We start from the raw sequence: 18,161 nt of genomic DNA, 5'->3' as shown, positions 1-18,161 counted from the left end.
TTTTTTTTTTGTATCTTAAATGTCAATTTTATTTTTTAGACACACTTTATTTCAAACATTACATATTTAATGAAAAAAATATATAGTTTTCACAAGCTCAACAAAAATCAATCAACCAAAATATATTTTTAAAAAGTCCATATCAATAATTATTTGAATTTTTACTATATAGGATTGGACCCAGCAAGTCCCTTGTTTGAAAACTCTACGTTTGCAATTAACAAAGGAAGTGCCCAGTTTGTGGACATCATCCATACAGACGCTAGACCTTTTGGTGAGTATTTATAATATGGTGACGGACTTTGATATGATTTTGTTACCTGGTATTGTCTCATTTTATCTTCCATAAAATTCATGTGTAAGTGATGAATGTATATTGCTACCGTTATAAGGAGATTTGACGTTGGAAAAATTGAAGTCATCATCTTTTTCATAAAATTTGTTGTTAAATTACTATTTAAACTTTTTTGTGTGTGGGAGTTCAGATATATATCGAATAAACGTAGTAATGAAAATCGATATTTTTAATAGATAAAACGTTGTCCATAATATTACAATGTTAAAATGAGGGCGAAAGCAGATTTCTTCTCTTCTATGTAGTATTTGAATTCTGTTTTATATCATGTGATGGAACCAATAAATATCTTGGAATGCTAAACCTATTTAATAAATTGTTGAACTTCTATCATTATAAAAGATATAATCTCGCAAGGGTCGTCATTTTGTCACAAAAGGGCACATTTGATATGTTACCCTCCAACTTTAATTTACTTATATCAAATCTGGAAAATGCAAGTACCTTATCAATGAATTATTATCTGCATGAACCATAATTCCTTTAGACACGAAATGAAAGTTTTATTGTTTTAAAATCACTGCAGTGACTACGGGTTTTTCTGTCATTTACCGATCATGACAAGGAGCACACGACGGGTATGACCGGTCGGCAGGAGATGCATACTTCTCCATGGCACCTGATCCCATCTCCGATGATTTGGGGGTCTGTGTTGGCTCTGTTCCTATTTTGTATTGTTTAATGAACTTTTGTTTCACTCAATAAGTATATTTGTAGAAAGTGTCTGAAAACCATTTAGAACAGACAGATTAATAGAGGAGTGACTACAGTATTTCCTTCAACTGGTAGTTGCTTACAGAGACTTCATCTTTGAAGGTTATGGAATGAGAAGACCATGTGGCCATCTGGACATCTACGTCAATGGCGGAAGGCGGCAACCAGGGTGCACCTATAACCCGAAAAAACCCGTCAGGATCCATAAGCTTAAAAGTAAGATCTCATTTACATACTGGTTTTTATAATGGACTAACTATGCTTACATTAAAACATTCCTTTGGGGATCTTTAATTTAATCTACTTTTTTATCTCTTCAGAGGCGACTTTTGGAAAAGCCTGTGGACATCTAAAAGCAGTGGCGTACTACGTAGAATCTATTAGAGACAACTGTAAGTTAAGAGCCTGTGAATGTACCTTTAAGAAATTTCTGGCATCCAAATGTAGCCGTACCAAGTGTGTGTTCTGGGGGTACGACACCACTAAAGGCGCCAAGGGAACATACTACGGTGTAACCGCCACAGCCTTCCCGTACTGTAGAACTGATGGTTCTGAGTAAGCTATGTGGAAAACCAGAACATTCGTACCAGATGTTTGAGATGTTTCTTTTTCATTAGTATCATATCAATGTTTTCTCCCAAATAAAGTTCTTTTTCTTGCATCAGATTATATTTTGCGGGTTTATGTTTCAACAATTCCTTCAACTAAATAGCACTTTAAATTAACATTGCAAAATGTAGAATTATATACAAGTGTGTAGTCATACGGTTACCATTAAGGTTTGAAACAGGTTTTTTTTTTTTTATTTTTCATTTGAAGAAATATATACGTTCGTTAAAGTCTGTTTTATTCTTTCACTCATAATTCTCTTTCTAATATCAAAATTTTCATATTGATATTGACAGGGTGCTCGTGTTTCTCTTTGAAAATATCGGAGACCATGTCTTCCATTAGAACTCCTTGAGCATAATTTGCGCCTCATTCTTTGCAAACCCTCTCTTATTTATATTAAGCAGAATGTATTCAAAAACTTCCACAAAAATCAAGTAGTATTGTTGTGACCTTCAAATTGACATTAAAAAGAACGTTTTTATCAATTGATAATCCCAAGTTTCAAATATTATATATCCCATTGATCTCGAAATAAAGGACCTACTGAATCTGATATATGTTTCTTATTTGAATGCTTTACTAGAAAAATATATTAATGATAAACTGATATCTTTATGATAAATGTGATGACTTCTACTTTCCTTATTCATGCCTTGATTGTTTTTTATGGTTGACGTATACGTACAATAACCTTTTTAGCAAATTTAATTTGCAATGCTTTAAGTCAAATGTTGACCTGCGTCTTTCATACAGTATTTTTATGTCCTAGTTTTACACTGAATAGTGTACAGATTTCTCAGTGTACCTGATCATGATAAGGAGCACACTGTTGGTGTGACTGGCCGGATGGGATGCTTACTCACTCATGACTATTGATCCCATCTCTGTTGTCAGATGTACGTGTTCGCTCTGCTCAAAATTTATATAGTTAAATAAAAAAGATTTTTTTTTAAATAATCGATGCCTAAATTTAGATATTTTTTTCACATTTTTTCTTCAAATATCTAACAGGTTATTTAATTATTATGACCTCCAAAATGGTGAATAATGGAAATAAATAACTCGTAGAAAAAAAAAACCATACAAAAACAATGTATCATTTATTGAAATGAAAATATGCACCGCATAAACTTATAATTATAAAAGCAATAAAATATACACAATACGATAAAAAGGATTTACTTATCTTCCCACGTACCTTCATCCAAGACAGTAACTTTTCTATATCTGTGATATGTATTCCTTAAATGCCTAATTAGTTATAATTTATACAGCTAAAACTCTAATACTAGTTAACAAGTAAATATGACATATTTAATTGATGCAAAGAAAAGAACTTTGAAATCATATCGCAAGACACCCTCTTATAGTTTTTAGAACAAAATATGTGGTATATCTTAATTTTAATGTAAGATTTATCTGAATCCGGAATCAGAAAACTTTAATTATCATTATTAAAAAAAATATTCTAACATGTACAGCATTTCTGTCCTCCTGAGTTTCCTCATTAGGATAAAACCATCATTATACAAAACAAAATATAACTGTACTAATTATAACTTATACAAGTTCTAATGAATAAGATCAATACAAATGACATAATCATTTAAAAGGGATTTCTCTTTTCCCTGTTTTCTTCAGAAATTAATATTCGTAAATGTGGATCTGAATATAATAATTATGAAGTAGACAAATTTGGACAATTGGTGAGTATTTTGTTTAAGTTAGATATAAATCTGCTGTAAGGAGTTAAAACAAAATACTGCAGTACATATCATGTTATTTGAGAGTGATTAGATACTGCTACCTGAAATAAATCGGAATTGCAGTATATGTTGACCTTTTGTCTATAATGCATTGCCTTGTTCATCAATAAAACTCCATCTAATACAAATGTATATGTATGACCGTCTGTAAACACTATCTGTAGTACAATGTATACAAGGGATGATCAAAAACTTAGCGAACTAATTGAATTACTTCCATAAAAGAAACAAGGAGCAACTTTATACAGCATACGTTATTTATATATCTTGCTATGTGTGTACCAAATTTTATTCTAATCTGAATTAATTGTGGTTTTGTAGATATAGAGATAGTTCGCGAACTTTTTGATCACCCCTCGTAAAAGACCATCAACACTAAGTGCAATACAGTTTCATAGTCATTTACATTACATTTCCCCGTATAATTATTTGCATATTAGTTTTTTTTTTAAAAAGAAACATAAGAATTTTAAAGTGAACAGTATGTAAACGCCCGTTTCAGAAGGTTCTCCATTTCTTTATCAAAATAAAAAATGTCAAGCAAATGTTTCATAATTATACTAAGCCAGATAAGTGCGAACTGTGCCCTTAATGAACTGATCACACAACAAGCAATGCTTAATAGATGGTGCACAGTCAGTGCATGTACACAAATGTCCACAAGGAAGAAAGACGACCGAAGCAAAACCAGTCGAACACTTCCGACAGTATGTCGACTTCCGGAGTTCTTCATTTTCTTTTATCACAAGGTTGTCTGTTTGAACAACTGGGTCGTCTAGAAGAAAAAAATAAATTGTAAAATACTTTACAATTTTATCTAATGCTATATGTTATTTTCAGAATAAAAAATAGAAATTTTCAAGAATAAAAATTAGAATTTTTTTCTGAACTCATCTGGAATGGTGGATTAGGCGAATCCATGTGATATGATGAGTTTGTAATTGTGGAAATTAATTAACTTACCTTTCTTCTCTAATTCTTCACAAACAATATTGTTGTCTTCAATATCAAATATTATTTCTAAAAGTTCCTTCGCTGAAAAGGATTTCCCTACAATGTCAACAGCACAGGTCAAATTATGATGGCGAAATTTTTTTGGAAATTTATTGAATTTGCTTTATTTTTGGTGGAAGACTTACCTCTGTTCTGCTTCTGGAAAAACGTAACTGCTTGTTTAACTACTGATTCCTCGTACCCGTTCTGTAGCAAGCTCTGAATCGCTGGACTATTCATAGTATCAATTTTTGACTTTCCTAAAATATTGGAAATTGAAAAAAGTAAATACACAAAAAATGAAAAGGCCAACGGGAATAAAATATGGAGAGTTGAACAATTCAAAGTTCTATTGAAACAATACAAATCAGGAGAGCGACACGTGTCTTTAAAAAAGTCAGATGTGGGATCTGGTGCCGTGGAAAAGGAAGCACCCCCTGTCGACCAGTCACACCTGCTGTATGCATTTTCTTTATCATTATTGGCCAAAAGGAAAAATTGAAAAATAAAAAGGGGAATTCTGGTCTACAATAAGTATGAAAACAGTCAGTAATCGACTCATTGATTGATTGTATTTGCTGACAAGGTCATATACCGACCATAGAACTTCCAAAATGATGACTTTAAAAAATATTGTTGATATCCTTGTTTCATCAACTTATTTGTCAAAAGCTTTCTTTCTTTTAAAAATTGTCTGAACATAGATGTTCTTGTGTATCCAATCAAATGGGAGGCAAAAAATCAAAATCCAGGTGATAATGGCTTATATCGCTACGTAAACAACATTGTTTTGTTATAATTACCGTATATACTCGCCTATAAGTCGGTATTTTGGAAGTTAAATATTGGTCTAAAAGTCCATGTCCAACTTATAGGCGAGTCATAAAGAGATATTTTTCTTGAGGCTGAAATTTAGTATTTTATTTGCATTTCCGACGATTATCGAAGAAAATGTCTGGATATAATATATGATATTTATGTATTCTTAGATTATACATATAAAGTACAAGATTTTACATATTTTAAAAAAAGTTATTTGTATTTTAAGTGAGCATTGCCTTATTGTTTAATAATTTAAGATTAAATATCATTTCGAAAAATATTAATTGAAACCAGGTTAAAACATCAATTGATTTACTTGAAATTGTCACCCGATTTTGGCAAAAAATTGTACCGACTTATTATATAAGCGGGTCAATAGCAAATCCCCCAAAAATAACGTCAAAAAATACAACCGACTTATAGGCGAGTATATACGATATCTACAAATATGTCTTCTCCGAATAATTCCTTGAATAATATTTTAGAAAATTATAAACTTAATTCATTTCATCCTTTTTTAAAAAAAACTGTATGCATATTCTTAGTTAAAAAAAATACTTCATACATGTACTTTATTTACAAGTTTCTTTAAATACCTTGAGATTTATCGTCTTTGGAGTACAATTCCCTTCTTGCAAAGTACTACAAAAGAAGTTAATAACATCGGTTTCAATGTTATAGAGGAAACCATTGAAATAATGGTCATTTGACTGAAGTAAGACATTATCACCTCTACTTTATCCATGAATAAGAATATAAGTATCATATCACTGATAATAAAATATTATTACCAATATTATTATCAATGTTCAGAATAACTGATATTACATACAGATATGTACATTTATTTCTGTTAATATACATCGTATACACTATGTTTTTAACATTGATACGAACATTTATTTCTGGCAATATACATCGTGTATACTATTTTTTTTTTACATTGATACGAACATTTATTTCTGTTGATAACTATATACATCGCATACTATGTTTTTACCACTGATACAAACACTTATTTCTGGTAATATACATCATTTACTATGTTTTTAACATTGAATACTATTTGGACATATTACATTCAAATATAAACACTATTATAAAGATTTCACAGTCCTTTCATTATTACAAATAGACTTACCTCATCTGGGTTCGTGTTCCGCAGCTTCTCTAATTCGATAAAGTCATGACCTTTGACATTGATTACAAAGACACATTCAGGAGACCACCGCGCATGCTCTCCCCACGGCGTGTCCCCTTCCTCCCATTCCTGTAAACCCAGACCACAGAAGAAGCAGAAGACAGCATCACTCTTTCCTACAAAATATTAGGACATGATTATATAAAACACAACTTTCATTGCATGTAGTAAAAGTAGCTTTATAGGCATCATGACTGTTAAATTTCAATAAATTTAAGTTCAGTACCCACCCCAACCCCATGAATCTCTGTGTAAGATTTATGTTTGGGCATTTTAATGCATTTATCGTCATAGTTGATTAAACAAATAGATGGAAAGACAAGTTCTTCAGGTTATTAACTTTTCTACAGCTATGATTTAAAAAAAAAAAAAGCTCGTCTCCTGTACAATGATACTACGTTGTTAAACTTTCTAGTTTTAGTTTTTTTCTTAACGTGTAGGCTACAAGATTTTCTGATTAAATAAGGAATTAAGAACTGCATGTTTACTGCTAATTTGTAACAAAAAAATTGGGGACAAAGCTCTGTGCAATGAAATGTTAAACTCGCTTCCAAATCTATAATGTTACTGTCCGAGATTTAACGAAAAGAAATTAAATCTTTTTTTATTTTCATGGCAGAACCTGTGGCGAAATAATTCGGAAGAAAAGAGACTTACATATATACAAACAATATACGTGTATTTGACATTCCGAGATGACGTATAGTATACATTGATTCTATACAAACCAATTCATTAAATACATGATATCTGTGAAGAGTTAATTCCCTGGTTATAAGAATCATACCCGAGTAAAAGAACCCAGCATCTGCCAATTGTTCTGGCTTCTGGGTGAAAAACGCAGGCCAGTTTTCGAAAGTGTTGAGGCGTGTGGCCTTTACAGCGTATTGCTGGTACTTTGGTTTAGATGTATTGATGCCGTATTCTCTTGCTAGTCTCAGAGCCTTGTCTGCTGTATGTCCTCCTGGAGCTTCTGAAGGTAAATTCTGTGGTACATGTCTGTTTGTTCTTGTGGCGTTATCGGGAACATTCGCGCCACTTCCAAACTCGTCATATGACGTAGACTGTGATTGGTGACGACTATACCATAAACTGCAATCAGGTTCACTACAGTTACTGTGCATCATCTTTATTATAATTTTGCTGATGAAAATTATATGCTAAAAAGTATGTATATGTAAGCCTGCACCAAAGCAACACTGTATATAAGTCAATACAAGGAATTGTCTACCGATCCCGACTCTTCTGAAGTCGAGGGTCTCTGTTCGCTAGGCACAAACCGGAAGTCCCTGAGTACGTTGATTATTTTAACTATTTTGTAAACTTTGTGATACCCAGTGCACTTATTTTCATGTTTTGGTTGACTTGACCACATGCAATACCGCTGTGGTTTACTTCTTTGGATTTCGTTATAGATAACCACTCCCATTTATAGACGTTATATCATCTTTCCAAATATTATGTCATTCTATTTTCGTTTTGCTGAAAAATAAACAAAAAATACAGTACATTAAAAAAATTAAAATTACAGTTAGTTTTTATTTTCTTCTACTAATAGAAAGTAGAACTGCCTTCCATCTCTAATAAGTTTTCCAGCCATTTTAAGCCTAACAATTGGTATGAAACAAGTCAGGCAAAATACAACCTAATGATATGCTAACATTGTCACTGTGTCGACAATAGAATTTAGAAATTGCCGACTTTACACAAAGTCGTTGAAATCCTTTTTACATCAACTTATCTGTCAGTAACCTGCCTTTGTTTAAAATTTGATCGGGAACATGCTCTTGTGTATTAAAATAAGTTCATAAAATTTAACACCATAAACAGGTGATATTGAAATATTACTACATAAATATATAAGGCCAGTTGACTTTATGTCATATTGTTTGTCATATAATTTACTTGTTATCTGATCCTTTAGGTTTATTGTCTTTAGTTAGTAAACCATTCAATAATGAAGAAGATCTAGTTGAGTCTGTGGTGTCTTTCATTTCACGTTCACTGAGATATATCAAATCGACATATGAATGAAAGTGACTTTTCTTAATTGCTTGTTCTCTGTCGGTTTAGCCCCGTGGGGATCCGGGTTAGAATAGGTTCTCAGTACCCCCCTTGCTTGTCGTAAAAGGCGACTTAAAGGGGCGGTCCTTCGGATGAGACCGTTTAAACCGAGGCCCCGTGTCACAGCAGGTGTGGCACAATAAAGATCCCTCCCTGCTCAAAGGCCATAAGTGCCGAGCATAGGCCTAAATTTGCAGCCCTTCACCGTCAATGGAGACGTCTCCATACCAGTGAAATATTCTGGAGAGGGACGCTAAACAGTATACAATCAATCAATCAATCTGTCGGTTTATCTCAATGTCTAGTTGAACGCCTCAGTAGAGTTTTCTCCCTCTAATGTAGAAGTTTTAAATAGGTATTCAAAATTATGTCAAGCTAATAAAGGACCACAGTATACCATAGCAACAGTACAATAAACTTGACCTTTCGCAATTAATAATTACTTTTATTATAATTACTTTATAATAAATACATAAACATGTAATATGAGATGGGAATTTTCGAAAATTAAAAAAATCTTTCAGAAATTTTAAATCACGAATTTTTTCACAATAACTTCAAAACTTTTTCCTGCACTTAATACAACAATTCATCAGGATAAATTCAATTCGAGACTTTTGATATCATAGACAACTGCTTTCTAATCAAAACAGAGGTCAGGAACAACCCTGATTGGTCACAAAAGTATAATAAAGATGAAATTAAAAGGACGTTAGTTTTTCATTGACAACATCTATGTAATCTTCGTGCAGTCTTCAGATACCATTTTTTTCCAACTGTTGGAAATCCTATGGGTACAAAACGTGTTTTATTAGCTAACCTTTTTCTGATTCCTATAAAGCAGAATTTATTGAGGAAAAAAACTTCTTCACGAGCAGAGGCGTTTGATGCGACATTCAGATACCAGGTATATATCGACGATTTTTTTTTCTTTCAATTAACAAATCAATGTAATTGACGTGCACATACCAGTAACTTGACTTGATATATCCAAATGAACTTGAAATAAAAGACACCACATCTGTTTGATTTTTGGATTTTTTACTGACTAGAGAGAATTAACTTTTAAAATTGTATGACATACTAAACGAGATGATTTTTTCATCGTCAACTGTCCTTATATATGAATACCCGGTAGTAATATTCCACTTTCACCTGCTTATGGTGTTCAAATGCCTCTCTTTTTTAAGCGATTCGAGAAAATGTTCTGCGTACGATCAATTTTTAGGCGAGGCATGCTACTACTGAGTACACAACAAGTTGATATTACAGGGATTCCAATAACCTCGTTCATGTCGTTTAAGTCGGCATTTTGTAAAATCGATGATTGTTATGATGGCCTTGCTAGCAAAACATAACGTATCATTCGGTCTTATTTTTTGACAGATTTGTTTCGTACCAATCGTTAGGCCTTTTTTGACACTGATTATGACTACTACATGTATATTCCGTCTACCGAATAATATATAAGGCTTATATGGGGTGTGAAAGGTCATCAGGGGGTGCTTACTCCTTCTCAGCACCTGATCCCACGTTTGAAATTTTCAGAGGTCCACTCTCTCCGCATATTTGTATTGTTTATAGATTTTATGACTGTTCTTGAACTTCACCTTTTATGACCATAGGCGTGGGGCCAGTAACCCAAAGGTCGGTGGTTCTAGCTAAAGTGTGGGTACTTGATTGCACCTCGGGAAATATTTGCTGCATTGGGGTCTTATGAACTTGTTATTCTTCTCATAGCCAGTAAATAGGTATACATAATAATACTCAAAATCGATCGAGTAAACATCATCTGCCAACTGTAAACTTACATATTGACACTCATATCTAAAACTCCTGGCACTGTTGTAATGAGAAAGTTTTGTTTTTTTTTTTTTTGTTTTTTTTTTCTCCGTCTTGTTTAATATTGTGATTCAGCCTGGATGAAAGGTGATTCATTCCTAGGTTTACTTTGTCTGACGGATGCCTAAATATAATCGACAATTCTTAGATCAATGAATCTATAAAGAACTTTTTTTTAATATTTGTACAATTAAGTTTAGAAACTCCTTAAATGGTTCTTTTCATTTGACTGAACTCTAGCTCAAAAATATGAGTTTACAATTGATTCTCTAAACTGATAAACATATGCCTAAGAGAAAATACATATATGCCCAAGGTGTGCAACCAATGTAATAAATAAAATTATTATATGATTGAATAATTCCTATCTTTCTGATTGGGTGAGATCCATCTTTGTGGAAAAAATGCTACGTTACATTTACCTGCACGTGACGTTAAGGTAAATACACATGTATAAGGATTCATTTTTTTTCTCTACATTGATCTAAAAATAGATCGGGAAATTCCATGTGAACAAAACATGTTAACAAAAATGAATGAGAGAATATAATATTTTCGGGTGAGGGTGGTAGGAGGTGATGCAGGGATCCCTCCTCTTATACTTTTACTAAGCATTTTTTTTATTTTTTAGCTGTCAGTTTTCCATGATAATACCTTCCTTTCAAAATCTATCCTTTACAAGAGCCTGATATTATATCTATTTATGGCAACTACAATAGATTTAAAACATTTCAAATCATTTTACGACTGGCAAGGTTTATCTAAGAAATAAGGTATCATTTTTTGAGTTTCATTGGGATAAATGATACCTTATTACTTATATTTACATTTGTGACTTATTCATACTTTAAATTTGCCTGATTGTGACTTTTAACGTGTGAAATGCATTATTTTTCAAACCCAACGGCATGTATGTAATCCACTGAACGCGCGTCGACCCTTTATGACGTCACTGAGAAATTACGTCGAACGTTTATCCATACGCACATCTATGACCTCTTGACCCCGTACCTGTATTTATAAATACGCTTGCTTTCAGTAGTGTTATATAAAGGAAAACATTTGCAAATGTAAATATTTACATTTTAACGCTGCTTAGAACTCTCTTTGTGACTGGCTATAATTTCATCAAATGCAAACACTATTCTTGTAATGATCGAGTTACTAGTATATCATTTTATCAGTGAATCATATAATAAAACAATCATTGCTGTTTTTTTTCAGTCAAAATGATGATTTTAGCTATCTTCGAAGCTTCAGATGGCTAAATCATCGTAATGACTGAAAAAAAAACAGCAATTATATGTATTGTATAATATATTGCATGCCTGAGGAATAGTGAAGACAGAAAACTCTCATTACTATCAATTTATGAATTATAACAGGTCGGTTTATATTCTATTAGTATACATGTTCTACATGTACAATTATCAGAATATTGATCAAAGAATTTATATATTTTAAACGAGTATACATGTTGATTTAAACAATATTTATTCAGTATATATAATACTGAATAGATTGGGCAACAGGCTTAAGCCTATAAATACCCTCTCTATACAACAGGTCAAGCTAGGTTACAATACAATGAACAGAGTGGATATTTACATTTTGTATTTACATGTTTTGTTCTGATTGTCCGGGAGGATGTACCTTATCATCATTAGCATATCCAAGTTATTTACTGGCACCGTCAGTTACTATATTTATACTTTCTCAAAACATGCAAAAGTAATCAGCCTAGCTAATATGAATGATATCTATTGTTTATTAAGTTATCGATTCATTCTTGTTGGCTTTACCGACATCGCACTGACAAAACGTGATTAATGATCAATTGATGAGTAAGTTTCCGATTCCGGGGACAACAAGGGTTTTTTTTTAAATGTACGTTTCCTGTAGTTGTGTAATTCGAGCATATGAAAATCCTATAAAACAAGTCATGACCTCGCTTGCATGAGAAAACCCTCTTATTTAAATCAATTGTGCTTGACTTTCCTTTGAAAAACTTTTAAGAATACTAAAAAGGTTTACAGTGGATCTATTTATAACTTTGATCTTAAGGTAATAGCAATTTATGCAAACAGATAATTATGGTCCATTATCAAGAGAAAAATATATATATATGCAGATCATATCTCGATCGATTTGATTAAAGTCCTTGCATGAAAAAGTATATTTAGAATTATATTTTAAAACAGATATTTATGTATAACTCTCGATATAAAGCAAATGTTAAGAAAATCATAAGAGAATCAAATAACGAAATATTCATGATGTTGAAACAGGTATAATTATTAACATGATAAAAGAGACGTCTAGCTAAAAGAGTACTATATATTTCTTCAAAGCATTCCCTATTCTTTGCGATATTAACTTCAATATCATTTACTTACTTGAAAGTTTCCTCCGCCTTGCTCTAACACGTCTTTAGCAGCTGTTCAGAGTGTTTATCAATAAAACTGAATTGTGTATATATATTTAGAGTTGGTATTCCCCCCCTGCTAAAATTAGATTGTAAACAATCTTTGATTGTCACAATGTCAAGGTTTTGAGATAATGTATAATTACTGCACACGAAAGGGTTCAAGTTTCAAGTCTTTATTTAAGACAAAGACCCCAACTGGGATATATGAATACAAATAATACAAGATTTTTACATATAAACAAGAATGCATGAACGAATTAGTGGTACTAATATTATTGTCATGTATAGTTCAAGTAATAAAGTAAAGAAGGCCTCTGCTTATACAAAATAAAACTATATGTATTTATATCCTTTGTTACATAGTAGTTTTGGTATTGATATTAACATATTACTGACAACGAAATTTTACAAAATTTGGCAAGCACAAAAATAACTTTAGTATCCTTACAATTTAATAAGTCATGAAATTTGATAACATTAGGGTTAGCATAAGAAATATTTGGAACAAGTTTTTTTTCGTTCACTCTTGAAAAAAGAACATTCTGATTCTGTGGTATTTTTCTGCAGTTAAAGTGATCTACCCTTAGATGTAAATTCTATAAAAAAAAAAAAAATCACAGTATATTTCTCAATCTGTAATCAATTCAAGTATTCTTAAGTTTAAAAGACTAAGATAAATTAATTGAACGTGTTAATTACATGTATTTTTTTTTATGGGTAAATGTCATAGTAAATTTATATAAAATAGATAAGCTCAGTATTAACACCTTTATATAATATATTTTTCTCAATGTCCAAAAAACGTTTTGCATTGGTGTAGAGTGTCCTTTAAATCCAAATTCTAAGATTTAATAAGGGGGTGGCGGAGTTGCAATTGCAGTTGCAATTGCTTCAACCGATGACAATCAGTCATTACCTATTTTTTTTCTTTCTTTTTAGCTCTACTGGTCAGAGTCCAGAAGAGCTTATGCGATAAAAAGGTGTCTGTCGTCCGTCCGTCTGTCTGTAAACAATTTTTAAAAATGCTACTACTCCTACAGTTTTGGTCTGATTTCAGTATAATTTGGAACACAAGTAGACTACACTAAGATACATAATTTAGAATATCAGTTTTTGGTTTCGATGAACGATGTTGCCATGGTTACTAAAAATAGAAATTTCTGTGAAATTCCATTAAAACACTACTGTTCCTACAGTTTTGGTCTGATTTCAATATAACTTGGCACACTTGTAGACCACACTAAGATACATTATTAAGTGCATTGGTTTTTGATTTCGGTGAACGAAGTTCCCATGGTTACTAAAAATAGAAATTTCTGTGAAATTCCTTTTCAATGCTACTCCTCCTACAGTTTTAGTCTGATTTCAATATAGCTTGGTATACAAGTAGACTACACTAAGATACATAATTCGGTTTTTGATTTCGATGAACGATGTTGCCATGGTTACTAAATATTTCTGTGAAATTCCTTTAAAACGCTACATCTCTTACAGTTTTAGTCTGATTTCAATATAACTTGGCACACAAGTAGACTACTCTAAGATACATAATTTAATGCATCGGTTTTTGATTTCGATGAACGGTGTTGTCATGGATATTAAAAAAGAAATTTCTTTGAAATACTTTCAAAATGCTACTTCTCCCACAGTTTTCATCTGATTTCAATTCAATTTGGCAAACAAGTTGCCCCCAAAAGACTTAAGGGAGGGGTATGATAAGTATATATAATGCAAACAATCGGCACCTTCTTCTTCTATTTTTTTCAATAATATAGTGATATTTATCAGAAACAATCCATTAGTAACTAGTGCTAATTGTAACGGGGACCGTTACAGATGTTCCCCAAACGCTCCCAACTCCCTTTTGGTGCCATATTCCCTGTAACAGCTTCATTAAATAGGACAAAATATATGCATTTGAGACTTTAACAACGCCAAGTTCATTCAAATTTTAGCATTGCAAGCGTGCGCATGTGAATACATGTGCGTAATGACCATATCATCTTGTCTACACAATCTATATATATTTTATATACTAAATATTAAAGTATTTAATCCAAAAGTATTAAAAAATACGCTCATTCAAGTGTATTTTTGATTTATCTCATTTCATGTGTACGCACGTGCATACATGAGCATGGTGACCATATCTTCTTGTTGAAGTCCCTTACATCTATCTATGTTCTAAATCCCAACCCGTTTGGTTGAAAACCAAGGGAAATATAGCTGTTTAAAGTTTCAGCCAATCAGATTACAGCGAACGTACACGCACGTGTATGCATGTGCATTGTGACCATACCTTCTTGTAGAAGTTCATTATATCTATCTATGTTCCAAATTCCATCCTGTTTGGTTGAAAACCAAAGGAGTTATAGCTATTTAAAATTTAAGCCAATCAGATTGCAGCACACGTGCATGCACGTGTTTTCATGATAATTGCTATATATCATATTGTAGGATATCTTAATGCATGGCTATGTTCAAAATTTCATAGGATTTCGTCGAAAAACAAGAAAGATATAGAGACTTTAGTTTCAGCCAATCAGAGCAAAGCTCACGTGCATGCGCGTGAGATCTTGCTTTTTTGATCATGTCAACTTGTTTACGCTACTAATATATACTTACATTATAAATTTCAAAAGATTTCATCAAAAAATAGAAAAGTTACGGCTATATCCATTATATTGGTCATTTCATGTGTTGCACGTGCGCGCTCTTGCAAGCACGTGCGCGCAAAATGGCATGTTGACAATGTCATCTTATCAACATTCATAATATGTCTATATATTCTAAATATCAAAGCATTACATCAAAAAATGTAAAAGTTTCGGCAATTTCAAGTATATTGGTCATTTCACGTGTTGCACGTGCGCGCTCTTGCAAGCACGTGCGCACAAAATGACCTTCGTTCTGCATATCTACATAACATGCCTACTTATCCTAAAAAGGTTTCCCCTTAATCGGATGTGTACTTTACAAGATCATTCGCGGACAAAATTTTCCCAAGAAGAAAAATAATAATAACTAGAGCAAAGCTCGTTGCAAAGCAACGAGTAGGTCTTCCGTCCGGTTTTGACCGGAAGTTCCGGAAGTGACATCAACACAAGAAAGCAATGAGCTAAGTTGTCTCCAGTGACTTTATAATTTCAATTTGCATCAAAACCTTCAAAATAAGCTATTTTTGGCTACTTCCGGTTTGACCGGAAGTGACGACGACGGACGGAAAATTAATTTTTATGCTACCAGAGACATATATTATCCAAAAACTTGTCTAGAACGGCAAAAATACGTGTTTTCCAACTACTTCCGGTTTGGCCGGAAGTGACGAAGCCGGACGTATTTTGACAACCCCATTAGATAAAGCTTGACATTTTGAACAACTTTGTTTCTTTGATGTATTACAAATTCTCAATAATTTTTGAGATATAAAAGAAAAATTTCGATCCTGCTAGGCCCTTAATTTTAGGGGCCAGCCCTTTTTTCGAGATATCATTTGAAAGATCTTGGAATTCTACACTTCTTTTGTTCTATATGTTTAATCAAATTATTCCCAGGTAAAAAGATATCGTAGAAAAGGTGTTAAAATTATGAAATTCGCAATATGTCATTTTTCGGGTCATAGCGAGCGCCGACGTGCGGCACTTCCTATAAAAATGAAATACCTTACGCATATCTATAGACTTAGGACTATCATGCCTGAAAGTTTCATGATTCTATCTAGAACCATTTCTTAGAAAGTCTGCGGACAACCTGACCCTTCAAAATCATAAAATCGGCAATATCTCCGAACCGGAAGTGACGTCATCAAATCAAAAAAATATGTATCAGGTTCAAGTAATGTTACATAAGTCCTGAAAGTTTCATTAAAATCCATTGAGCCGTTTTCGAGAAATGGCGTGCACAAAATCGGTAAGAAAAAAAAGAATAACTAGAGCAAAGCTCGCTGCAAAGCAACGAGTAGGTCTTCCGTCCTGTTTTGACCGGAAGTGACGTCAACAAATGAAAGCAAATGAGCTAAGTGGTCTCCATTGACATTATAATTTTGATTTTGCATTAAAACCTTCAAAAATAAGCTATTTTTGGCTACTTCCGGTCACTTCCGGTTTGACCGGAAGTGATGTAAACGGACAGAAAATTAAGTTTTATGCTTCCAGATACATATGTTACCCAAAAATATGTCAAGAACGGCAAAAATAATTCTGACGACTTCCGGTATGACCGGAAGTGACGTCACCGGACGTATTTTGACGACTCCAATAGATTAAGCTTGACATTTTGAACAACTTTGCTTTTTAGACGTATTACAAATTCTCAATACTTTTTGAGATATATATGAAAAACTTTCGGCCCCTTTAGACCCTTTATTTTAAGGGCCAGCCCTTTTTTCGAGATATCATTTGAAAGATCATGTAATTCTACACTTCTTTTGTTCTATATGTCTTAACAAAATATTTGTTTGTGAAAAGATATCGAAGAAAAGGTGTTAGAAATTTTAAAATTCTCGACATGGCTTTTTTTGGACCATAGTAAGCGTCGGCGTGCAGCACTTCCGGTAAAAATGAAATGCGTATGTCACATCTACAGACATTGCTCTATCATTGCTCAAAAACTCAAGTTTCTATCTTAAGCCGTTTTTGAGAAAACTCGCGGACAAACTGACCCCCTGAAAATCACTAAATCGCAAAAATCTCAAAACCGGAAGTGACGTCATCAAAACAAAAAATTATATATCAGCTTTGTTTGATGTTCTATCATTCCTGAAAGTTTCATGATAATCGAGTGAGCCGTTTCTGAGAAATCGTGTACACAAAATCGGTAAGAAAAAAAACAATAAAAATAATAACTAGAGCCGAGCTCGTTGCAAAGCAACGAGTAGATCTTCCGTCTTGCTTGACCGGAAGTGCATCTGTAACTTTCATTTTAAAAAAAAGGAGTAATGAAGTTCAAAAATGGTTTAATCCTCCAAATCTATATTAATTAATGCAATATTAAGCCATTTTTGGCTACTTCCGGTTTGACCGGGAGTGACGTCGACGGACGGAAAATTAAGATTTAAGCTTCCAGTGACATATGTTACCCAAAAACCTGTCAAGAACGGCAAAAATATGCAATTTTTGACTACTTCCGGTTTGACCGGAAGTGACGCGGCCGGACGAATTTTGACGAGCCCATTAGATTAAGCTTGACATTTCTAACAACTTTGCTTCTTTGATGTATTACAAATTCTCAATACTTTTTGAGATATAAAGAAAAAACTTTTGGCCCTTTTTGGCCCTTTATTATAGGGGCCAGCCCCTTATCGTTGATATCTTTCGAAAGATTGTGACATTCTCAACAAGTTTGGTTCTATATGTTTTTACAAAA

General features: G+C 32.9%; 2 protein-coding genes across 2 annotated transcripts; one reads left to right on the top strand and one right to left on the bottom strand.

The window, feature by feature from the left end:
* Positions 1-142: 142 nt before the first annotated feature.
* Positions 143-1,735, top strand: LOC134269210 (phospholipase A1-like; the record flags this gene model as incomplete). Its single annotated transcript, XM_062751429.1, has 3 exons — positions 143-274; positions 1,172-1,285; positions 1,390-1,735. Coding segments are annotated over 3 exons (485 nt in total), but the record flags the coding sequence as incomplete, so codon positions are not given.
* Positions 1,736-3,948: 2,213 nt separating this feature from the next.
* LOC134269209 (baculoviral IAP repeat-containing protein 3-like) lies at positions 3,949-7,945 on the bottom strand. The gene is made up of 6 exons (XM_062751428.1): positions 7,251-7,945; positions 6,404-6,579; positions 5,859-5,904; positions 4,587-4,700; positions 4,411-4,497; positions 3,949-4,222 (listed from the first exon to the last, which is right to left on the bottom strand). Exons 1-6 carry the CDS (start codon positions 7,588-7,590, stop codon positions 4,008-4,010), a joined length of 978 nt encoding a protein of 325 aa, XP_062607412.1. The 5' UTR covers positions 7,591-7,945; the 3' UTR covers positions 3,949-4,007.
* Positions 7,946-18,161: the final 10,216 nt, after the last annotated feature.

Source organism: Saccostrea cucullata, unplaced genomic scaffold (assembly GCF_032062105.1).
Source record: "Saccostrea cucullata isolate Sc308-1 unplaced genomic scaffold, CSIRO_AGI_Scuc_v1 ctg8643, whole genome shotgun sequence".
Classification (NCBI taxonomy): domain Eukaryota; kingdom Metazoa; phylum Mollusca; class Bivalvia; order Ostreida; family Ostreidae; genus Saccostrea; species Saccostrea cuccullata.
This window is presented reverse-complemented; position numbering and strand designations above follow the sequence as displayed.